Below are 26,049 nucleotides of genomic sequence, written 5' to 3'. Positions count from 1 at the left end.
GAGGGGCAAAAAAAGGACAAAAAAAATCTAGAAAGGAGTGTGTGTGATAGGGAAGGGGTTAAATTCTGATACATCATTTACTCACAGCCACCAACAATGCTCCCTCTAAGCTATGGAGTCTTGTGAGCAAACATTCTAGTTTGTGAGCTACTGGCATTAAAACTGTGAGTGAGTGATTTGGCTGCTGCATATTATTAGTGTGCTCTAGGGCCAACCTTCCTGAGCTAAGGCAAAAATGTGTGAGCCAGAGGCTAAAAAAACTGTGCGCTAGCTCACACTAACTCAGCTTAGAAGGAATACTGACCACCAACTTTCTTGTCTTCAAACCTAACCCCACCCCCCACACACACACATACAGAGCTGTTGTGGAGGACTGACATGGGCAGGGAGAACATGCCCTTGTAGGGGGGCGGGACTGGCAGTGAAGCTTAAACTAAGCAAACCTCGCATCAAGACAGGAAAAATGGTGTCTTCAAAGCTCTGAGCTCCAGGGCTGCATCTGACAGGTGTTTTTCTCAATCCTAAACAGTTGGCAGGGATTAATATTTACTAGCTGGCACAGCAAGTCAGAAAAGCCTGGGAAACTCAATGTACAATAAAAACCAGGACTGCAACATTTGATAGATGCAGAGGTGCCTCGGATCACAGGACAGCAGATTGGGCTTTGACAAAACACACACACTTTCCTGTGTAAAAGCAGAAATGCCTTCTCCCCTATCTGCAAACAGCTGGCACCTTCTCAGAAGTGGGATTTCTCCCATTCCTCTCACACACACGCATCAACTTAAATAAAGAGCACATGCCAATCTGAATGCTTAAAGCACATAGAAATAATCAATGAACATCAAGCCTCTTCTAGAATTTGGCACCCTCAGGGCACTGTGTCCACAGCAGTTTCTTGAATACATGAAGAGGACCCAATTGTGGGGCACGGCTTGATCACTTCTTCAGGAGGAAAGGGCCAAGAAGAGAACCACTGGGTAATTCTCAAGCCCTGTCCAAGGTAGCTGTGTTCAGATGCCATCTGCAGGGGCATAAGACAATAATTTAAAAATAAGGGCAAGTTGATGACTGAAGGCTTTCAAGCCCCTGTAGCAAGAAAAGTGATCTTCAGAAAACATTCAATGCAGAGCACTTACAGGCTGGGCAGAAGAGCTTAAACCTTTGCTAGTTCTGCTTGTTAGGAAAATGCCCAATGCCTAAACTTAAGTGTTGCATTCTGCAGTGTCTTCTGTGGCTCAGATGCAGCTACAAACACCCCAACATTCAGCTTCAGAGGAATTCTACAAAAGGGCAGACATGACATTACTGGGGCCCTACCCAACTTTCAAAGGTGATGCTTTAGTCTGACAGAGCAAAGATGCCAAGCACGATGGTCACTGAGTAATACCATCAAAATGAACTTGAACAAACAGACAACCTGCTCAGTTTTCCTCATTAGTTCATTATCCTGCAGGATTGCAATGGTACCAGAGAGCAAGAGAATGCCTAGCTGTTTTATATCATCCCAATGCTTTTTAATGATTTGTCTAAGGACCTGCATAACCTGATTCTCCCAAAAACAGTTAATTTGTACTCAGGTTCACAAGAGTTGAGGCATAAAACCCTTCTGCTCCCTTGTTCTAAGATGCATTAGGTTCAGCTGGGTTAACTGTTGTAAGGGACCAATGGCAACCTATCACAATCCTCTCCATCTCTCAGCCTGACCAAAGACGGAAGCAACGACAAAGGGCAGAAACAATCCATGCAAAGCTAATAACTGACAGAAACTTAAAGCCAGGAGTACCTGGACTAGAAAATGAAGTCCTCTAGGACTACTCTCAACAATGATTTGTCAAAAGCAAGGACTGGCTCTCTGGGTCGCCTGGTTCCTGGGCTAATGATGCCAGTGCTTCTTCCTCACAACTGCAACAGTGCCTGATCAGGATCAAACCTGGGAGGTGCCATATGCATGGAAGTCAATGAACTGTCAGCAGAAGGTGGCATGGCACTGTTGTTGTTTTCAAGATAATTAATGAGAAATAACTGAGTTAAAAAATAGTGTGAAATAGAATATCATGTCCTTGTGGTGGGGGAGGAGACCTTGGCTCTCACCAGAGCCCCTGCAACTGACCTTGCATGAAGAAAAGGGGGCTTGGTAGCCCCCCCTCTCTAAGGAACTCCCAGTCTGTTTCTGAGGGGAGCCCTCATCTCTGCAGGATGCTTGGAGATTCCTCACAAGCGGACCCTAAGGAAGTTGGGCAAACACGTGTCCCCACCTTCATAGCTCTGGGAATCACCCTGGACTGATGCCCTTCTTGCCCAGATACTATGGGGGTAAGCTGCTACTGTGCTCTAGAAGAAGAAGACCGTAGATTTATACCCCATCCTTCTCTCTGAATCAGAGTCTCAGAGCAGCTTACAATCTCCTTTATCCTCTTCCCCTACAACAGACACCCTGTGAGGTAGGTGGGGCTGAGAAAGCTCTCCCAGAAGCTGCCCTTTCAAGGACAGCTCTACAAAAGCTATGGCTGACCCAAGGCCATTCCAGCAGCTGCAAGCGGAGGAGTGGGGAATCAAACCTGGGTCTCCCAGATAAAAGTCCACACACTTAACCACTACACCAAACTGGCTCTAGCAACACCTAACAGCTCTACCTAACAGCTTGCTCACTTCACTTTTATTTTTGCATTCTTCATTTCTGTTCTGGTCCCTTAATACTCCAAAAGACTCACTCCCAGGATTTTTTCAAGATATAGCTGGGTCCAGTAACCACTTCTCCTGTTCTACTCAGACAAGCAATGCTACCATAACTCTGTCTGCCTTGAGCAGAATCAACCCCACTAATGCTTGTACTAATTAAAAACTTTGAAAAATCAAAGGGTTCACAAAAGCCACACACACAAATACTTGAACATATGGGAGGGCCCGGTTTTGTTTGACTGTTTAAACAGCATCCAGTTTTCTAGCAATGTGATTTGGCAAATGTGGCATTTTAAGCTTTGCATAGAAGTGCATAATGTAATTATATACAATATGCCTAATTGATGCAGCACACACCTCCCACCACAACAGGTTCAATATGGGTGGGATGTGGAACAGGACTGAAATCAGAGATTCAGGGCAGGCTGGGAAAAGGTGGTAATTAGAACAAAGAACGCAAAACACAAATATTATAATTAGGGAGTCATGCAATGTAACAGAGTCTCAATTTGGTAGCAGCAGCAGCATCCTATCTGCGAGGCTGAAGATTAAAGTATTTGACAGCACACAAGTTTTCTGTGAAACTGCTTGCTCTCCTCCCAAGCACTCCACTGGATAACCTGCCCCAGAGATTCAGATCCAATGGCAGACAAAGGACAGGCATGTTAATTTCACTCATAAAGCAGCAGAACAGCTGGCCGGACCTCTGGGACTCACTCCAGTGACCACTGGGATCGGATACTCTCCTAGCAAGCTAGCAAGAGCTAGATGTACGGGGGGGGGGGGGGGGGAGCAGAAGCAGGGCAGGATAATCTCTCAGGATTTAGGAGGAGCCACCCATAACCCTGCCCCTCTAGTTTTCAACAGGACAAGAACACAGAATCATAGAATTGGAAGGGATTTCATGGTCATCCAGTGCAACCTCCTACACAATGCAGGAAATTCATAAGTACCTCCCTCCTACTCACATACCCAGTGACCCCTGCTCCAAACATAGAAGATAGCAAAAAAACAAACAAACCCACCTCTCCAGCATCCATGGCTAAACTGGCCTGGAGAAATATTGCTGCATGACCCCAAAGTATCAATCAGCATTTCTTGGGCATGTAAGACGGGCCACCAGAACTAAGAACTGATGCAACCCTTCCCATGATCAGCTTAAGTTCACAAAATCAGCATTGTTGTCAGATGGACATCTAGCTTCCATTAAAAAACCTCCAAAGAAGGAGAGCCCGCCATTGAGGAAGTGCTTCATCTTGAAAGCAGAATCCACAGTCCAAAAATCCAAGCCTTTCCTGATGCCATCTTCATAGTCAGTCCTTTATTTACAGTATTCTTTGTTCCCTTCTTAAACCACAGCCTTCGGCAGGAAGAACTGATGAAAACATAGCCTGTGCTCCCAGGACCTTCATCTTCTTATCCAAAGTCTCTTTTAATACATTCTGGGCTGTGCTGGGCAGCATCATTTGTCCCCACATGGATTGATAAGTCTTCCTTCCCCTTCAGTCATTTCCTGGATGTGCACACCTGGTAGACAACACTTCTCGAGATGACAAATCCAGTCAGCACATTTGGGGCTCTAGCCCTCTGAGTAGGGAATCTCCAATTACCAGCGCACACCTTCTCCTATATTGGGGAGCAGAAGCTTTCCTCTCATCCACGGGGGCCTGAGACATTTCCTTCAAGCTTTGTGGAGGGTGGGGAAGTTGCCCTTGTTCCGGTGGTCCAGAATCAATATCTATGGGAAGATCCTGCAACCGATTGCCTAGCAACAGAGGCTCAGAATGACCTTTTGCACTTTCTGTGAGGAGACCTTCTCCTCAGAGGAAAGGAGGACATCTTGGGTGTTTCCCACCATCCTATCAGGGAGGCAGGAAATTCAAACTCTTCCTCTTCTTGTGTGATGTGGGAACACCCATCTCTCTATTCAGGTAATTCCAACAAGCAGTTCACACTATTCCTGGGTAAAAGCTAACAGAACTATATGAGAACATTAAGCAAGAAACTGGTCAGGTCAACGGTAAGAGACAACCTGACAAATAACAGTTCCAAGCAATTCTTAAGATAGGCATTAGGTAGATAAACAGTGGAGAAAGGCAACAGATGGGAGGGCAAGATGTCCTCCTTTCTTCTGAGGAGAAGGACCCTTCACAGTTAAGTACCAAGGGTCATTCTCCCTCAGAGGCAGAGGACATCTTGGGTGCTCCCAGAGCAGTAGATCAGACAGGGTGGGATTGCCCTGTTCAGAGACTACATGCTGCAGTACTCTTCTGCCAAATGCTGTGCCTCCAGAATCACAAACATCCAATTTGTAGTGCATACAAAGGTGGAGATTGAGGATCAGGTAGCAGCTCTATACACCTCCACGACTGATGCATTCTTGTCAAATGCTGCATTGGTTGCAGCACTTCTGACTGAATGAGCGGTAATTCCTGGAGGTATCATATGGTTGAAACACCTATACGCTTCTGTGATGCATTGTCTAATGGCATAACTGATTGCCAACTTGAACATCCCCATCCCTAAGTTCGGAGCAGCAATGTGGATGAACATAACAGTCTTACGGACTGACTCTGTTCTATTAAGATAGATCTTGAGTGCTCGACATACATCTAGAGCAGGGGTGGCCAAACTTGCTTAACGTAAGAGCCACAAGACATGAATGTCAAAATGCTTGAGGGCCACAAGACATGAAGGTCACATGTATGAGAGCTGCAAGGCAGGAATGTCAGATGTTGAGGGAAGGAAGGCAAATAGATGGGGAGAGAGAGGTGGAAAGAAAGCAATTTTAACTTTAAATGCATTCTCCAAGCTGCCACCTGACCTGATTTGGAGAGGTGATTTAAAGAGAGAAATGTCTTCTCTAAGCTGGCTGATGGGGTGGTGAAGGCTTCAAGAGCCACATGTGGCTCCCAAGCCACAGTTTGGCCACCCTTGACCTAGCGTATGGTATGTACGTTCCTTGGGATGTTCAGATTTAAAAAGGAGGGAGAAAAATCTGCAAACTGTGAAATTTTGATGAAATGTTTGGCTGAAAGGTAGGATCCACGAGAAGGACCACCTTGTCCTTGTGAAATACACAAAGTTCCTGTATGACTGATAAGGCTCTGAGTTCGGAGACTCTTTTAGCCAAAGTAGCGCAACTGCCCTGAGAGGTTCAAAGGGTGGCTAAGCTATGGCTTAATCAAGAACAAGATGAAGACACCAAGGGAATCTGAGTCTGTGGAGGACAACGTAGCGTGACCCCCCTCAAGAAATCTACAAATATGAGGATGAGCAGTAGGACTCACTCTTTCTACTTGCTGAAGTGAAGGGAACTGGAAGAGGAAGGGTATTTTAAAATGGAGAAGAAAAAACAGCAACTGCTAGCAAAAAAGGATAGGAGTCTATCCTACAATGTTCCCAATCCAGGCAGGAATGGAACTGAGAGAGATACATGAAGAAGAGTTTGAATTTCTTGCCTCCCTGTTAGGATGATGGAAAACACCCAAGATGTTCTCCACCTCTGTGGGAGAATGTCTCCTGATTGTCCTGCTTCTGTGGGTTACCTTTTTAAATTAGCCCTCCACAAGCCATACAGGGCAAAGGCAAGTTGGTACAATCCACAGCATCCCCACCTGTCTGTGAGCACCTCTGGAGGCACACTGCCATGGAAAGAAAAGACAATGCTTTGATCCCCCTTTGCCCATAAGCTAGGTGCAGACTTTTAAAACCGCACACTGCCCCATTGCCAACAGTGCTACAAACCAGCATTCTCTACTGGACTAAGACAAAATCTAGAAGTACTGTCCCAAATGTGGTGGTGGTGGTGAAGAACTGACTTGCTGAATCAAAACTAAGACTCATCTTTATGCTTCCCACAATCTCCAACATGATCCCTCCAAAAGGCCTTCAAAGCTTCTGTCTCCCAGCAGCTGGTATTCAGAAGAGGACAACCTCTGAACACGAAGAATCCATTTAGCTACTACAGCTGTTGACTGACTTCTCCATGAATGTGTCTAATCTCTTCCAAAACAACATAAGCCAGTGGCCGTCACCGCCCCTTGTGAGAGTGAATTCCATACATTAATAATGCGTTTATCAGTGCTTGAGTCAACTACATTTAAATACAAATCTTGCCAAATTCTCTGCATCAGAGCTTTTCGAGATATTGAACATATTAGGCTGCTTTATACCAAGTCAGACCACTGGTCTAAGTAGGTCAGTATTGTCTGCTCTGACTAGGAGGAGCTCCTCAGGCATCTTTCACAGCACACACAGGCGCTACCTACACCACACTGCTTGCCAGAAAATCAGACTGTTTTTTCACTCTTTATTACAGTAACATTCCCCACTAAACTCTCTATAAAAAACTAGTGTGAACCTAATTTAGAAGCCCCAAGGACTGATCGATTGATGTGTGGGTTGATTAACCGATTACAACTTGCAGCTCCATAAAAACCTCTAATGATTTAAGAAAAAGACACTACATATGCAAGGAGTTGCTGAGAACGGGCTATTTTGAAGGCATGGGAGGGCACTCGTGTATAAAAACAGTGCAACATCTCAGAGCAAAAATGTTTCCTGTCACCAGCCTTAATGCCAGCACCACTTCTGTTACTGTGCAACATGGCCTCCAAGCCGGTGGACTCTATTAACTGCCTTTGCTCCTACTCCCAGGGGAGCTCTCTAAGATGATCACTACCAGGGCTGAAGAGTCTATAAAAAGGATGGAGGGAGTTGGGAAAATTCCATGGAGGTAGGGCTAGGAAAATGGGGAGTCACGGAATCATCATTAACAGCAATTTCTGACAAAAAGCTCAGCTGTTAACAGTCTGTCTTTCTGGAAAGCCAAGGGCTCCACCTACCGGCCCAGAAGTCTTAACTGCAATAGCAAGAGAGAAAAACAACAGAGGGGATACGAGAGACATCATGACATTTTTACCCTGATTTCCACTGTGGTGTGATTTGCAAGGTTCTCCCCTCTCCATTGTATTCTCACTGCGGCCCTGTGAGGTAGGCTAGGTTGCAAGTGCATTACTGGCCCCAAGTCACCCAATGAATTTCGTGGCTGAATGGGGATTTGAATTGGGATCTCCCAGTCTCATCTGATGTCCTTGCCAATAATGCACACTGGTTCTCAATCATTATTGAGACAGTATGAATGAGATAGCATCTTAGAGACAACTGGCGCCAGCTTTGATGGGCAAAATGAACGCTCAGGGAGTCTTTGTTCTATCAAATGGCATGCCACGTTTCAAGCATTTAGTCAACAACGATGCTACAAGTATCAATGCTATTTTTTTAAACAGCCACAACACACACATTATACCAAGGAGGAGACAATGTACACAGTTTGGATAGGATGGATGACGTTTACCCACTTAAGAGCTGCCTGGAATTAGTGGCTGGAAATCCTACAGAACATGCGGGTCCTGTTTCTAAAGGAGAATGTTTGTCTCCCTGGGCAGCAGACCTTCAAAAGTGCCTCAGTACTCAGGGAAATTCTTACTGGAGAAGGGATTTCAAGTTTTGCACAGCATCTTGCCTTCGCATGAATGCATGGGAGGCTCTTACACAGGGTTTGTGCAGTATGCTCTTTGCCACACTCTAAACAAGAGATGTTTTCAAACTGTTATGAAGATCAACCCTACAGTAAAAGGTGCCACAGTCATAAAAGCATAAAGTACAGAAGGAATAGTTCATCCAGAAAAGGGCACAGTTGGTGTATTAGCAGAACCTCTTAAAAAGCTTTTCTAGCAACAGCCATCCAGCAACAAAGCAGGATACAGAAGCAATCCTTGATGGAAACACTCTTCTGTGGAACCTTACCTGAGACATGTAATTCATAGCAGCATAGAATTGGAAGGGTCATCTAGTCCAACCCCCTGCACAATGCAGGAAATTTACAAATACCTCCCCCCCACACACACACACACACAAATCCCCAGTGGTCCCTGCTCCAATCCCAAAAGATGGCAAAAAACCCTCCAGGATTCCTGACCAACTGCCCTGGAGAAAATTGCTTCCTGACCCCAAAGTGGCAATCAGCATTTCCCTGGATGTGTAAGAAGGGGTCTCGTGAACTAAGCACCAATGCAACCCTTCCTGCCCTCCTTCTTATGATCTGCCTAAATTCAAAAAATCTACATTGCTGTCAGATTGCCATCTAACCTCTCTTTAAAAACCTTCGAAGAAGGAATGCTGCCACCTCCCAAGGAAGCTTGTTCCACTGAGGAACTGCTCTGATAGGAAGTTCTTCCTAATGTTGAGCCAAAACTTATTTTGATTTAATTACAATGCACTGGTTCTAGTCCACCCTTCCGGGGCAAAAGATAACAGCTCTGCACCATCCTCCATACGTCAGCCATTCAAGTACTTGACAGGTTATCATATCACCTCTCAGCCGCCTCCTCTCCAGGCTAAACATACCCAGCTCCCTCAGCCTTTCCTCATAAGACTTGGTCTCTAGACCCCTCACCATCCTTGTTGCCCTCCCCTGGACACATTCCAGCTTCTCTAGATCCTTCTTAAATTGTGCTGCCCAAAATGGAACACAATACTCTAGGTGAAGTCTAACCAGAGCAGAGTAAAGCGATAACATCACTTCGCTTGATCGGGACACGATACTTCTGTTGATCCAGCCCAAAATTGCATTTGCCTTTTTAGCCACCACATCACACTGTTGACTCATGTTCAATCTATGGTCTACTAAAACCCTAGATCCTTTTTGCACATACTACTGCCAAGACAAGTCTCCTCCATCCTATAATGACGCATTTAATCTCCTGGCCTCCTGCTGTAAGCAATGCTTTTTTATCCATTCCTTTACTAACTCCAGGAAAGCATACCAGAACTTAACCGCTATATCTGTGTAAAAGAGCAGCCAGTCCTTCAGGCAGCAAATAAGAACATATGGACACAGGGAGAACCCTGCTGGATCAGATCAATGGTCCATGTAGTCCAGCATCCTGTCTCACACAGTGGCTCACCCACTTCCTCTGAACATCAAACAACAGAGGACAGGATCCGAGGCCTTCCTGATGTTGCCTCCTTGCTCTGAGATTCAAAGGATTAGTGCCTCTGAATGTGGAGGTATGGCTATACACCATGACTCTATATAATTACCTTTTAAAGTTATTTATTCCTGTGGCTATCACTACATCCTCTGGCAGCAAATTCTACATTTTAATAAATCTCTGTGTAAAGTAGTAGTAATCAGCATATGGGTAACACTTTCCCCCATTCTCCTTGCTGACCTCTCCTAGTGATTTCATCGAGACAATACACAGCACAGAGGAACAGAATGCAACCCTGAACATCTGACAGAAAATCTCACTAAAGAAAGAGGAATGGTACTCATCTACCAGCTCCAGGGCCATCGATAACTACTACAACTGCGTCACAGCCCAAATGGGTGTGGATCAACTGAACCAACCCCCCTAACCTTAAACCAAACCTAAACTACAAATAAATAAAACAAAACAGCCAAGTACTGAGCTTCTTTGCTTTCTGATTCAATGGTGGAAGCTGAATGTAGATATCATTACCTACAAGGGACTCTGAAAAACCATGGCAACAAGGCACCAAAGGCTCTAGGCACAGAGTAGATACAACAAGCCTCATAGCGCTCTAAACAGTTCAGCAGAACCACAGCATGCAGACGCAATGGAAGCAGAAGCTCAAAAATGCTTTGCTGGTAGCCACTGCTACTAAACAGGCCTTCTCATGGTATTCACTTGACTAGCTACCAGATTTCCACCACCCACCTTGTTTTTGCTTCCCCAGTAATCCAGGGAGAGGCCCCCATTCAAGCAAGGAGGAGTGAGTACCTAGGAACTATCAGGCCTACAACCCAGTCAATTCTGTATTGCAGAAAACACCTGAAGACCCAACAGAACAGCAGGCCGAGCCAATTAAAAAAAATATCCCATGTTGCACTGGAGCCCTCAGGGATGGACTGGTCTTAAAGGTACCACTGGACTCTAGCTTTATCCTGCTGCTTCAGACCAACACGGCTACCCACCTGGATCTGTCCTAGCACCAGTTATGCATGTCTATTTGAATCATGGAATCACAGAGTTGGAAGAGGTCTCCACGGTCATCTAGTCCAACCCCCTGCACAATGCAGGAAATTCACAAATACCTCCCCACACACCCCCAGTGACACCTGTTCCATGCCTAGAAGATGGCAAAAAACCCTCCAGGATCCCTGCCCAAACAGGCCTGGAGAAAAATGGCTACCTGACTCCAAAGTGGTCCTGGTTTCAGTTAAACCCTTGGGTCTGTCTTCCAAATGGCATATGTCCCTTCCCCACTGGGGAGATAATGGACCTGGATTAACAAAGAAAACTGGTGAAACCAGCCATCACCAGGTGGAAAAGAGGCTTCTAGACCACATCTCCCTCCTGCCAAGCAGAGAAAATCCAAAGAAGGGGGGGGGCCTGTGGCCTGGCAAACAACATCCTCACCCATGTGGCAAGGGGAGCAAGCACGAGCATAGAGACTGAAGTCATTGAAGCCTGAAACTCCAGAGCTCCAGACTTCACTAGTTCTGTTGGGAGCAGGGCACACTGTGGATCAGAGAATTTCCAGTCCTCCTCACCAGCTACAAACACTGAATGGCCCCGGCCAGCCCACTCTTGTCAGATCTCAGAAACTAAACAGGGTTAGCCCTGCTCAGAACTTGGATGGGAGACCAAGGTAGTCTAGAGACAGGATAACCACGTCTGTTCATCTCTTGCCTTGAAAACCCTACAGGGTTGCCGCAAGCCAGCTGTGATTTAATGGCACATTCCACCGCCACTGGAGAAAGAGACAAGGGCTCAGATCCTAAGCAGCAGTGCCACATGACAGAGGTGAGAGGAAGGCAACTTCTCTGCCGCCTTCTTCTCAGTGCAGACACACACATCCCACCCACTTTGCTCCCTGCCATCCTGCTCCTTCAAATCAGGGGAACTGAGCAGAGGGCAAAGTAGGAGTTGGCAGCAAGAGAGGGAAGAACACACAAAAACCACTTCTGGAGAAAGAAAAGCCATTCTTGTCATTAGCAAGCTGCTGCTGTGTCAAGAAATCAGCCCCACAAGATCGTGGCCCGAATACCGAAGGGCCGCGGCAACTCCATCTCTTTACCCGTGAAAGGCTGTGCTGCTCCTGCACTGAAGCACCTGACTGGAAGCACCAGAACCCACACTGGGCTTTGGCTTCATCCTTCAAGGCTGACTCACGTCTCCCCTTGCAAATCATGAAGAGCAGGCAGGTAGGCCACTGATTCTCCTTGGGGCAGCTTCACAAGAAAAGAGGCGTGCATATTAGGACGACAGATAGATGCAAAGAAAGAGAAAGGTAGGGCTGTTTTCACTCACCAGCCCTAAAGTTAGTATTTTAATTTCCCACATCTGTAAATCAAGTCAACGTCATAACCTGAAGACACACTGTTCGGCTTTCCATATCACATAAATCCCATTCACCAATGGCACATTTCAGATGTTCTTAATAGCAACTGAAACCTCCGCAAGATTCCATCTGCCATTTTTTTAGATTGCCAGCTTGCGGACAGGGCCTTGTTCCGTTTACTCTGACGTATTCCGGCTGCTTTCATAAACAATGAAAGAGAATGAGGCATTCTGAAAGGGGATTCACACTCAATTTCTAAGCAGCTGGGTCACTGAGACACAGCGGCAGACAATGTAAACCTAATCCACTCAAAATGGATTCAGCTGGTGTGACAATTGTGTCTGCAGTGCAAGACCTGCGACAGGCCATTCACACAGGCAAGGTGCTACTTCCTGGCACCTTCACCCGGTGACACAGCCTGAAGACCAGGCTTCCTATCAGCTCGTCGGTGTGGGCAGGAACCCTCTTGTCTTCCTTTATCTTTTCAAAACCCTACTGATACTAAGCAACTGGATCCACGGTGGACCAATCCTCCGCTCCTCTCCTCTCCTTGTGCCTGCTAAGTCTCCTTTATCATCCAGCCCCACTGGTCTCATCAGTGAGCAGGGTCAGCTTACAGGAATCTCATTAATGAATGCAGATCAACACTGCAGCAGCTTTGCAGGAAGATCTGGCTGTCCTTGGCAAAGACGCCGCTGCCTGCTGCCCACACTTACCCGGGGAAGCGAGCGTGGAGCTGCTTTAGAGCAAAAGAAGAAAAATCAATCTCAGGAGGCCAGTTTCAAGTCAGAAATCCCAAGTCCTCCTGCATTGGCCAGAAGAGGTTTCAACTAATCTCTGTTAATAAATCTGTGTCCAGAACGGCCAACTGCTTCTGGCCTTAATACAACAGCAACATCTGCTATGAGTGGTCTACTGATTACAGGGCCCCCATCAGGAAGCAGGATTAGTCTTCTCTTATCAAAAGTGTGCGTGCTCAGAGGGTATTCTCAGACATCCCTTTAAAGCTGGACTAAGTCGCGCTGAAGCCAGCCAAGTATTAACATTGCATTTACCAGCGGGCGCCCGCTCTGCTTTCACCTGGCAGTTCCAAGCAGACGCAATTAATCCTACCCTTCCAATGAATATATTCCACCCAACAGAACAATTTATTGCAGAGATCATAAATAATGGGTGAACTTTCGCAAGAGCAACAGTGCTGAAGAAGGCAAAGAGCGCATTTTACAGAATGTTAGGGGAGGAAGAAGTCTGCCAGAGACAGCCCGAAGCAAAGCACAAGCCGGACACACAGCCAGCTGAGCCAGGACACCACTCCAGCCACACAGTCCAGAGCACAGATTTAAAGCCAGTGCCACGTCATCACTGCCATGCCCTACTCAGGGGATCCCAGAAACACCTGACTGGCCACTGCTGGAGACAGAATACTGGACTGCATGACCTTCAGGGCTTTTCCTTCTGAGGAAATGACGCACTGCAGCTACCAGCCAGCACAGCCAAACACAGTCTCCATCCATAGAGGCAGTCTGTCTCTGAACTACAAATGGAGAGCCAGTGCGGGGCAGTGGTTAAAGTGTGCATCTGAGAAATCCAGATTTGAATCCCCACTTGAGGAAGCTGGCTGGGTAGCCTTGGGCCAGCCACACATCCTCAATCTAACCTACCTCATGGAGTTGTTGTGAGGATAAAACGGCAGAGATGAGAACGATGAAAGCTACTTTGGGCTCCCATTGGGGCGAAAGGCAGGATATAAATAGGAACCAGGAGGCACCCCTTTCATACCCTTCTTAGGCTTGTGGGCTTCCCTGGGAGTGCCTTGCTCACAGCCATCAGAATGCTGACATAGTGGACTTCAACTGATACAGCAAAGCAGGACTTGTGTCCTCATGCTACAGCTCTCAGCCAATGAGTTTGCAAAGAAATTTCAGCATAGTTCTTGTGGAGTGAGGCAGGGGACTGAACAGGATTTAAACCAAACCACCTAAAACTCAGTATTGTGCCTTTTAGCGTCAGCGTTTCCTTGGCAGAATTCTGCTTCACGACAGAGAGGTGTTCCATCAACTCAAGGGATTAGGCAATCTTGCCAGTGGAATCGCCAGCAACACAGAGAGACTCTGTATTTTTGATGGATTATAAAGAGAGCTGCCAACAGATCTCTTTTTGCTTGTTCCCAGCCTGGATATTTATAGAGAAGAGGACTGAGGAGGGAAAATTCCATTAACTGTTTAAAAACTGCTGGGGAGGGGGAGATCTGCTGGAATAAAAAGTAGTACATACCTTAAGCATACAGTGTGCACACTAAACACAATTGGAGAAATCTGTATGTGACAACAGAGTACTAATTCCACAGATAATCATCTAACTTTACTGGAAACAGACCATGATTGCTCCTGGCTTCTCTCTTTGAAAAACTCTGCAGACAACGAAGGGGAAAATAAAATGGGTGAAAAAAGCCTAACTCTTTCTTCACTGAGGACATGTTTTCAAATCCATATACTCCTTTTAAAAGGGGAATTGCCAGATTCACAGCACCCTTACTAGCTCCAATTGCATGCTAACACAAACAGGCTGAAAATGTAATGTTGATCCAAAGGAGGGGAAGGGGGGAGGGAGGGAGGGAGAGAGAGAGAGAGAGAGAGAGAGAGAGAGAGAGAGACTGAGACTCTAGCTGTGACATCAGCACCACCTAGTGGAGACCAGGAAACAATGAAGAATTTTCAAGGAACTACTACTGTGTCAAGTCCTGCAGTGATGGGCAAGGGGCGAAACGGCAGGTGGAAGGTGCCACTGGAAGCCGCAGTCCCGATCCTGCATGTAGGCGGTTCAGGGTATTGGTCGCCTGATGCTAACCCGGAGACGAAAGCATTTTTCGGCAGCACCCTGAACGACCAAGCAGCCTTATCTAGGGACAGCACTGCTTGCTCCACATGGAGAGGGGCCTAGAAAAGGTGGCCTAAACAAAGCTCGTCTCCTCCACCCCAGTTGGCTAGCCGCGGTCAACAGGCATCCTTACTTGCGGTCAAAAAATAACAACAAAGAAAAGGCATGCACCTGCCTCACAAAGTGTGCAAAGACTAAAGCTTGCGTGTTGGAACATCAGAACCATGCTTGACACAGTAGACAGTGGTCGCCCTGAACGAAGAAATCCCTTGGCACCTGTCGCATCAACCATCACCAGTGGTCTGACCTAGCCTCAGATCGCAAAGCATGGAGGCACACCATCCACCAGGCTGTCTCTTCCTTTGAGAACGCACGCATAGTTGGTCTTGAGGACAAAAGGAGATTGAGGAAGAATCGCACTGCTACAGCACCAACCCTAAATCAGACTTTTCCCTGCAGCCACTGTGGCCGGACCTGCCTGTCCCGCATTGGTCTTGTCAGCCACCAGCGAGCCTGCAGCAGACGTGGACTATTGCACCCTTCTTAAATCTTCGTTCACGAAACCAAGCCGAGAGAGAGACTACTGTGTATACTCAAAAGGAAGATGACTTTGAATGTAAGGCAACCACCTGATCCTAGGATAATGATACAGATGTGTTTTTATAGGTTTTTGTCTGTGGGACGGGAAGATTTAAAGGGTTAAGATTTTGTGAATATTTGACTGCACTTGTTGTATATTGTGGTTTTTTTTTAAAGTTTAATTTAAAAAAAGAATTAAAAAAGTGTTATCTGCAAAATCTCATCTTACATTACTATATGGCTTTGGAGTCTAAGAGACAGACAGTATACAATGAATTAAAATCACAGAGTTGGAAGGGACCTCCAAGGTCATCTAGTCCAACCCCCTGCACAATGCAGGAAACTCACAAACACCTCCACCTAAATTCACAGGATCTTCATTGCTGTCAGATGGTCATCTAGTCTCTGTTTAAAAACCTCCAAGGAAGGAAAGCCCACCACCTCCCAAGGAAGCCTGTTCCACTGAGGAACCGCTCTAACGGTCGGGAAGTTCTTCCTAATGTTGAGCCGGAAACTTTCGATTTAATTTCAACCTACTGGTTCTGATCCTACCTTCCGGGGCCACAGAAAACAATTTCACACCATCCTCTATATGACAGCCCTTCAAGTCCTTGAAGATGGTGATCATATCACCTCTCAGCCGCCTCCTCTCCAGGTTAAACATCCCCAACTCCTTCAACCTTTCCTCATAGAACTTCGTCTCCAGACCCCTCACCATCTTCGTTACCCTCCTCTGGACCCGTTCCAGCTTGTCTATATCCTTCCTAAAATGTGGTGTCCAAAACTGCACACAATACTCTAGGTGAGGTCTTACCAGAGCAAAGCGATACCATCACATCACACGATCGGGACACTATACTCCTGTTGATACAGCCCAAAATTGCATTTGCCTTTTTAGCCACACTGTTGACTCATGTTCAGCATATGATCCACTAAGACCCCTAGATCCTTTTCGCACATACTACGGCTAAGACAAGTCTCCTCCATCCTATAACCATGCATTGGATTTTTCCTACCTAAATGCAGAACTTTACATTTATCCCTGTTAAAATTCATTTTATTGATTTCAGCACAGTTCTCCAGCCTGTCAAGGTCATCCTGTATTCTGTTTGCCTTCTTCTGTGTTTGCAACCCCTCCCAATTTAGTATCATCTGCAAATTTAATAAGCATTCCCTCTATTCCTTCATCCAAATAGTTGATAAAGATGTTGAACAAAACAGGTCCCAGGACAGATCCTTGAAGCACTCCACTTGTCACTCCTCTCCAAGAGGATGAGGAACCATTCACAAGCACTCTCTGGGTGCAATCTGTCAACCAGTTACAGATCCACCTAACTGTAACAGGATCCAAACCACATTTTACCAACTTGTCAACAAGGATAGTATGTGGAACTTCATCAAAAGCCTTACTGAAATCAAGATAAATGATGTCTACAGCAATCCCCTGATCCAGCAACGTAGTCACTTTCTCAAAACAAGAGATCAGGTTAGTCTGACATGACTTGTTCTTGAGAAAACCATGCTGGCTCTTAGCAATCACATCCATTTTTTCTAAATGTTCCAGGACCGACTGATGATTTGTTCTAAAACTTTTCCAGGTATAGACGTCAAGCTGACGGGTTGGTAATTACCCAGATCATCTTTTTTTCCCCTTCTTGAAGATGGGGACAACATTCGCCCGCCTCCAATCTTCCGGCACCTCTCCTGTTCTCCAAGAATTCTTACTTACTTACTTACTTACTTTATTCGATTTATATCCCGCCCTACCCCACCGAAAACAATAGCCAGAGGCTCAGAAATTACATCCGCAAGTTCTTTTAGAACCCTTGGATGCCATTCATCTGGCCCTGAGGACTTCGTTTCATTTAAAGAAACTAGGTGTTTATGTACTACCCCTATGCTGATCCTAGGTTGGAACTCCATACCCTCCTTATATGTTCTGTTTTTGCCATGTTGAGCACCGTTTCCCTCAGAAAAGAAGACTGAGGAAAAGTAGGAATTGAGCAGTTCTGCCCTCTCTTCATTACCTGTTACAATTTCACTTTCTTGCCCTCGCAATGGGCCTACCGTGTCCTTGCTCTTTTTCTTTCTCTGAACATAAGAAAAGAACCCTTTTTTGTTGTTTTTAGCATCTTTGGCCAGCCTAAGCTCATACTGAGCTTTAGCTTTCCTAACTTTTTCTCTGCAAGCACTGGTGATTCGTTTATATTCATCCTTGGTTATAAGGCCCTCCTTCCAATTCCTAAAGGACTCTTTTTTATTTCTCAAGTCTTTAGAGAGCTGTCCATGGAGCCACTTCAACTTCTTTAGGCTTTTTGCATTTTTTCTTCTCATAGGAATTGTTTGTGATTGAGCTTTCAGTATTTCACTTTTAAGAAACTCCCACCCCTTCTGAACCTCCTTCCTCCTAAGTATTTCTGACCATGGGATTTTACCCAGATAGTTCTAAGTTTATCAAAGTTTGCCTTTCTGAAGTCCAACCTATAACTCTGACTGCATATAGCTTTTCCCTTCTCTAAGACTGTAAATTCCAAAATCACACGGTCACTACTGCCCAGGGTGCCCACTATTTCCACTTCTTCAACCAATTCTTCCTTGTTAGTGAGAATCAAATCCAAGATACCAGATCCCCTTGTTTCCTTCTTCACTTTCTGGAAAAGGAAGTTGTCAGCAAGACAAGTCAGGAATCTATTTGACTTTTCATTTTTAGCAGAGTTGGACTTCCAGATGTCTGGGTAATGGAAATCTCCCATGATCACTGTATCCCTTCTCTTGGAGAGCTTTGCAACCTGCTGTAGAAGAATCTCATCCAATGCCTGACTTGGTGGTCTATAGCAGACCCCCCACAATAATATCACTGTTATTTCTTACTTCTTTTATTTTTACCCAGAGACTCTCAACTGAGCTGCCATGTTCAGATTCAAATATTTCCTCAAAAGTATATACCTCCTTCACATATACTGCTATGCCTCCTCCTTTCTCATTTACCTGTCCCTTTTAAATAAGTTGTATCCCTGAATCCTAATATTCCAGTTGTGAGTGTCACCCCACCAAGTTTCAGTAAGGCCTATTATGTTATAGTCTCCTTCATTAGGACTTCCAGTTCCTCCTGTTTGTTTCCCATACTCTGTGCATTAGTGTAGAGACATCGGAATCCACGTTTTATGCATTCCGAGGGTTTAGTTTCCGTACAAGCCTGCAATTTAACATTACCTAGTGTATGCACCACTTTTTGCAAATCTTTAATGTTCTTATACCCAGTTTCTGGCATCCAAGGCTGAATTATTGTCTCGCTCCCCCATACAATTTAGTTTAAAGCCCTCCTTATTAGGTTAGCAAGGCTGTTACCAAACACCCTTTTCCCTACCACCATTAGGTGCAAACCCGATAGAAAACCACCACCTCGAAAGCATAAGCCATGGTCCAGAAATCCGAATCTTTCCTGACGACGCCATCAACATAGCCAGTCATTTATTTGAAGTATTCTTCTTTCTCGTCCTAAGCCACGGCCTTCAACAGGAAGCACTGACGAGAACACAACCTGTGCGCCCAGCTCCTTCACCTTCTGGCCAAGAGCCACATAGTCTTTTCTAATACATTCAGGGCTATGATGGGCAGTATCATTCGTTCCCACGTGGATCAGCACGAAAGGATAGTAATCCGTGGGCTCGATAAGTCTTCCAATCCTTTCTGTCACGTGCTGGATGCGTGCACCCGGCAGACAGCAGACCTCTCGGGATGACAAGTCCGGTCAGCACACTTTGGGCTCCACCCCTCTGAGCAATTGTTGGTAAATGCAGATGTCAGGTGGAGGGATAAATTATCTTTAAACATTATGATAGATCCAGGCGGGCAGCCATGTTGGTCTGAAGCAGCTGAACAAAGCAGAAGTCAAGCTGCACCTTTAAGACCAACCAAGTTTTATTGAGAACGTAAGCTTTCGTGTGCTCTTAAGCATGCTTCATCCCCTCGTCTGATGAAGTGTGCTTAGAGAGCACACGAATGCTTACGTTCTCAATAAAACTTTGTCTTAAAGGTACTGCTTGACTCCTGCTTTGTTCAACTTTAAACATTATCTTTAACACAAACTGATGTGGCTCAGAATTTTTTTTAAAGTCCCTGGAAGAGTCCTTTGTGACTAAGAACAAAAGATCCTGAGTCCAGGTTTTAAAAGGGGCACAAATGACATCATGACTATGGCTGCACTCATGGAGACCTCCTCATTTCTGCATTGCAAAACAGCCCTATAACGTATTAATTGGGGTCTCTCTCTGAAGTTGGAGCCTCCGGGACAGCCACAGACATTGCCATACTGGAGACTAGTGCCTGTCACAGGGGAACCGTATTGCTGAGAAATGGAGAAATCGCTGTGCCCTGGCAGACAACAGTTCCAGAGTGACATTTAAACTCTCATCTGCATTCAAATGTCAATATTTATCAGGCACACCAAGAAGCCAAGGAGCGCACACTCTCAGGGGGATGTGAAGCTGCTAGGTGGTAAAGCACAGCAGAGAATGCCTCCAAGCCAGAAGGCCAGATTCTTCCTTGCCAGGTCCTCTTCCAGATCTGTCACTGCAGGCACACACACACACACACCACCATTTACTGATAACAAGATCCCTTCCCAACCAAGCCATATCCCCCTTGGTAGGGAAAGGCTGCCTATTCCTTCATTCTGGAGCACTCTCAGGCTCTCTCACAAGATACATGATGTGCTGGGAATGGGTGTGGCAAAGCCACCTTCTATCTAGTGACCCACTGAGCAACTGTAAGCTTCACTTGCCAAAAGCAGCACCAGTTTCTTTGTGAAGGAAGGGGAGGTAGATGTCCCCCTGCACCTCCATCTGCAAAGGAGGAAGATGATGTTCACTTCCCATATGGGACTACACATGCTTACATCTGCTGCAGTTATTTGGTTCACAGTACAGCCCCAAACCATGGGAGAGGAAGGTGAAATGGAGAAGGGGGAGGGAAGAGAGAGGGAGGGAGAGGGAGAGGGGGAGAGAGAGCACTCTGAAAACCAGAATGCATTCAAGTATCCCGTAGAAAAGCTCAGGACATCTATGACCTAATTGTATTTCTGTTACAGAAAATGCTATAGGCAAACTGGTGTCAGACATATGAACGTAAGATCAGTGGTCCATCTCATCCAGCATCCTGTCTCACACAGTGGCCAGTCAGTTCCCCTGGAAGGCCAACAACAGGGCACAGAGGCCCTGACATTGCCTTCTAGCTCCGGGATTCAGAGGATTAGGGCCTCTGAATGTGGAGGCTCCCCTCAGTCACCATAGCTGGTAGCCACTGATAAGATTTATCCCCCATGAGTGTACCTAATCGGCTGAAGGGACAGAGTGCAAGTAGTTTATGGGGGCAGCATAAAGGAAGTCAAGCAAAAGCTAACTTAGCCATATTCTTTAGACCAGGAAAGCATCCTGGAGCACAGTGTATTGTCCACTGCTATTTCCCTGCAGGCACTTTTTAGTTCTGCACCCATTTTCCAGATGTTTTTTATGCAGGGAGCACTGTGTGTGTGTGTGTGTACATGTCTCCACAGGATGTGGATGTGCAGGTGTGGAAGAAGTCCCTGGGGGATGTCTGACATTAATGCTCATATTTGGATTTGCAAAGGAATTCAGGCTGGCTGTTAAAGGGGGACTGGGATTTACCAGTGTATCTTCTGTCACTTTCACTGTACTGCATTTTTCTGGTTCACCAGGTCTCTTTCCGAACCTGCCTTGCCTTTTGATCCAACTTACATTTCAGTGACTCAAAGTCTGAGATTCCTTGGCCCAAAGTGGTGACAAGCACTTGGGCTGAACTGCAAGACACCATGAATGACCCTGCTTTGGACAAGACTACTTTGTGAACCTTCCCAGCACTGAGCACTCACCAAGATTTGGGCTCTCCAAAATGCAGGTAATTGATGCTGTAGAGATCCATGTCTTCTGTGTGCCATGCAAAGGTGGTCTTCCACATCCCGAAATAAAGGTAGGGGGTGTTCACTCCTTCAATGATAATGCCACACTGATGCTCCACCATGTCCAGAAGGGTGTTCAGATTTCCGATATTCCACTCCTCCACATCCTGTGTGACGAGAAGCATTCATTTAACAGGAAGGTGAAGGCAAAACAAACCATCACTTTGCCACAGGAAAAAAAGAGGCCACTGACGGCCATAAGCACCTTTTCCCTAAGACGTTAGGGGTCTGGTCTACATGAAACATATGCAGTAATTTCACTGCATTACAGTCCCCAGGGGTCTCTACAACAGGAGTCCCTAATGGCTCTCACCAACTTCTTTCCCATGAAGGAGGGCATGAAGGGTTGCATCAGTGGTTAATTCTCCTGGCTCCTTTTTACAAGTCCAGGAAAATGCTGTTTGCCACTTTGGACTTATGCAGCAATTTGTCTCCAGGGATCCTGGAGAGGGATCTTCCCACCCCCATCTTCTGGGCTTGGAGCAGGGGTCACTGGAGGTACATGCAGAGGGAAGGTACTTGTAAATTTCCTGCATTGTGCAGGGGGCTGGACTGGATGACCGTGGGGGTCCCTTCTGATTCTATGACTGTATGTTTTTAGAAAGCAAGCAGGGCCATGTAGGGCTTTTTGATTTCTGACGCTAACAGTATAATGCTGACGACAGCTTTACATAAAGTACTTTACCTGTGCAAATAGCAGAATGATATTCTAAAAATACAGTGGGACTTCCATCTGATGAAATATGATAGGTCAGCATGGCTTAATGCACCCAACTGGATCTTCTGCTGAAGTCATCAGTTTTCCAATTTGAACACATTTTATAATTCCGGTGGAAAGTTGTTAACAACATACTACATCAAATTTGGGTAACTTTTCAACAATTATTTTTGTTCTTATCAAAACCCTGTCCAAGATCTCTCTCTCACTGTCCACATCATGTGTGCAATGAGCTCTCACCGGCCTGACAGCACCAACTGTCGTTGTCAAGATAGATGATGCAGGCTCGTGAGAGAAGGGCTCATCTAGAGCAGAGAAGAAGCCAAGATAAGTGTTTTTTTTCCTTTTGCTTAAGGGTGTCAGATGCCTGCATGATGACGGCAGATACTGCCAGATGAGGATTTCTTAGCGAGCTCAATATCGACAATTACAGTGGGTATGCAAGAACGTAGTTTAACAGTATGTTAATTTTAAAAAGCATTCAACAGAGCTGCTGCCTGAAATGCTGAAGGACTACTATCAGAGAAATGCACATCCTCACTCCCTGATATTTTGTGGCTGACTCTGCTTCTGCAGCAGCTATTTTGTGGTTGTGCCCACCACCCCCATGGAGAATGCCAAAGGTGCCCACAGGCTACAAAAGGCATGGGGCTCTGACGCTAGGAGAAGCTCTTCCAGTTAAAACCATGCTTTAAACTAGCTTCAGCATATAGTGCAAATATGATTTCATTTCTTTTCGCAAATTTAGTTATTGTTACTTACTGAATCATAGAGAGAACCGCTAATATCAGCTCCATAAATAGGAGATACAAAAGTCAGATTCTTCCAGTATTTGCGTTCCAGGTCATCAAAATCTTGATGCCGCGGAGTACAGTACCTGGTAAGGAAAAATGGCGTACGGGTGAGAAAAGCTGCAAAACCTGCCCAACACAGGCACGTTCAGAGATCAAGGGCCACCTTTTTTGGCCTAATCTACCTGACAGTGCTGTCATGAAGCTAAAATAAAGGAGGAGAGAACGACATACAGGTTTCTGGAAGAAGGGCAGGATAAAATAATAGGATAATAACAGGATAAAATAATAGAATAGATAGTTCAGCAATCCCAGCATTTCTGAACTCCACTGGAGACAGCCTTTTGACATCCAAGTATATATATCTACCCATCCTCCAAGAAGGTCAGGGCAGCCTACATAGATCTTTTCTCTATGTTATCTGCACAACAACCCTCTGAGGTAGGTTAGGTTTGGGAAGAGTGAGGGCCCAAGGTCACCCAGTGAGCTTTTGGCATTGATTTTAACCCAGGACCTAATCCAAACCTCTGTACCACACTGGCTTACCCAGCAGCACATGCTCACATTTCTTATGGACTTCCCACATAGAAGAACTTTCTACCTATAACTTCTGCCCTCACCCCAACAAAGAACTTTCTGTTGCCCACACCAACAGGTGGCAGAAACCTCCCCCTCCTGTAATGCCCATGCTCCTGAATTCTGAAAGCACCCAGGCTGACACAGGGGGAGGGGGAGGCACATTAGCTTTCACATCCTTCCAGTTTGCAGTTGCCATACAAAAAGCAGGGATCCAAACATATCCAACAGGCATGAGCAAGAAAGTGCCTCTGCTACGGTTATTAAAGCAGAATTCAAACTGGTACATACTTTTCACTGTTGGCCAAGTGTCGATAGTCTCCAACCAGCATAGGTTTCTTCTGAATATTATACTGAGTGAAGAGCCCAGACTGCCCCGTCACCACCTGCTGGATGGGAGCAGGGATGACCATGTTGTCAATGTCATCGTAGCTCCTGCGTGGCTTCCACTCCTTGGGCGGAATCACCTGAAGTGGCAAAGGAGAGGGGGAAACCACAAGTTAGAAGTAAGAGGTCCACTACATTTTATTCCTCAAATCCCTACCTGCCCCCAATAATCTGCTCACCCTGGAAATAACCATCATAATTATCACTGGTGAAATTCAGAGCGGGACCCCCAGCATCTCCACCACAGTACGAAAACTGCTTCCATTGTGAATTCAATTCCATTCCTCGCTAAGAACAAGCTGGCCACGCCACAAAGAAGTGCATCCGCTCCCTTAAAGCTGGAGATTGCTTCTCCGCAGGACTGACTGCATGCACTTTCAGCTTTATCATACAATGCACAGGATATAAAGGCAAAGAAAATATGCAGAAACCAAATGCTACCGAGGATGCTTAATGTACATTTCAGGCATTTTCAAGAGCCTTAGTCAGTCTCTGCTATCACAAGATAGAGCATTAGTTGATGCATTCAGGCAAACTGAACCATACTAGGCTTTCTCTGAAGGAGGACAATTGGCACAGCAGCCTAAGATTAACAAAGCATGTTTCAAGGAGGTGTCTAAAGAGCTTTTTATATTATAAGAACATTCTCTATGCTTTCCTGATCCAATTCAAGGTTTTACCAGTGATGTATGCAGTGCTAATAGTTTGCTGTCCAAGTCAACAAAGGCACCGTAACATCTCCAGGTCTTCTGGACAATTTTTGCTGCAACACCTCAAATCAGCTTAATAGACTGGATTTGATGGGTGTCTAGATATCCCAATGCTGCTGTGTATTAAGTGCCACCAAACAGCTTCTGACTTACGTTGACCCTATGAATTAACGTCCTCCACAATGTTCAATTGTTAATAGTTATTCCCACGTCTTGCAAACTGAGGGCCATGGCTTCCTGGATAGAATCAATTCATCTCATGTTGGGCCTTCCTGTTGCCTTCAACTCTACCTAGCATTACTGTCTTTTCCAGTGACCCATCTTCTCATGCTGTGACCAAAGTACGAGAGCCTCAGTTGATTCATTTGAGCTCTTAGAGAGCTAACATGACTAAAATGATTTGGTCTAGAACCCACTTATTTGTCTTGTTGGTGGTCCTCCAACACCACACTTCAAAGGAATCTACTTTCTTCTACTTTCAGCTTTCTTCACTGTCCAACTTTCACACCCATTTATAGTAATAGAGAATGCTATGGCATGAATTAGCTTGATCTTGGTCGCCAGTGACATATCCTTTCTCTTAATTATATTTTCTAGCTCCTTCACAGCTGCCCTTCCTAATTTCAATGTCCTTCTGATGTCTTGGGTGCAGTCTCCCTTTTGGTTGATGATCGAGTCAAGGAATATAAAATCATGAACAATTTCAATTTCTTTACCATCAATCTCAAAAGTTATGTAATTCCCCCATAGGCTTGTTTTCTTGATGTTCAGCTATAATCCTGCTATGGTACTTTCTGCTTTAACCTTCATCAGCAGTTGTTTCAAGTGTTTGCTGTTTTCTGATAATAATGTGGTGTTATCTGCATATCTCAAATTGTTAATGTTCCTTCCACCAATTTTCACTTCACCTTCATCTAAAGCTAATCCAGCTTTCCTTATGATATGTTCTGCATACAGACTGAAGAGGCAGGGAGATAAAATGCATCCTTGTCTGACACCTTTGCCAACAGTGGCCTCCTGTCCAAAGTACAGGTTGTGCATCACAATTATGAGATGCTGCGGCACACCCATTTCCTTTAAAGCCAGCCATAGCTTTTTTATGATCCATACATTAAAAACAAAATTGCTGTAATTGTTTTAAAGCTGGTTTTATATTGTACTTTTTGTTGTTGATAACCACCCATAACCCTGTGAACTCAGGAAAGGGGAGTATATGAATTGAAATTATAAATAAATAAATAACCTATGAAACACAAGCTGATTTTCTTCTGAAATTCTCTTGCATGCTCCAAGCAAACGTAAATTTGGTTTGAAGAAATCTTCCTTTTCTGAATCCAGCTTAAACATCTGGCATTTCTTGTTCCATATATGGTAAGA

General features: G+C 45.4%; 1 protein-coding gene across 2 annotated transcripts in view; it reads right to left on the bottom strand.

Moving 5' to 3' along the window:
* KDM4B (lysine demethylase 4B) overlaps positions 1–26,049 on the bottom strand; it is a 211,953-nt gene that overhangs the window by 176,468 nt on the left and 9,436 nt on the right. For both annotated transcript variants that reach the window (XM_060232874.1, XM_060232875.1), the window contains exons 2-4: positions 23,867–24,042; positions 22,971–23,085; positions 21,404–21,597 (exon numbers count right to left, since the gene is read on the bottom strand). In XM_060232874.1, the coding sequence (XP_060088857.1) occupies positions 21,404–21,597; positions 22,971–23,085; positions 23,867–24,042 (485 nt within the window). The remainder of the gene's footprint in view (positions 1–21,403; positions 21,598–22,970; positions 23,086–23,866; positions 24,043–26,049) is intronic.

The sequence above is a fragment of the Heteronotia binoei genome, chromosome 2 (assembly GCF_032191835.1).
Source record: "Heteronotia binoei isolate CCM8104 ecotype False Entrance Well chromosome 2, APGP_CSIRO_Hbin_v1, whole genome shotgun sequence".
NCBI classification, from domain to species: Eukaryota; Metazoa; Chordata; class Lepidosauria; order Squamata; family Gekkonidae; genus Heteronotia; species Heteronotia binoei.
This window is presented reverse-complemented; position numbering and strand designations above follow the sequence as displayed.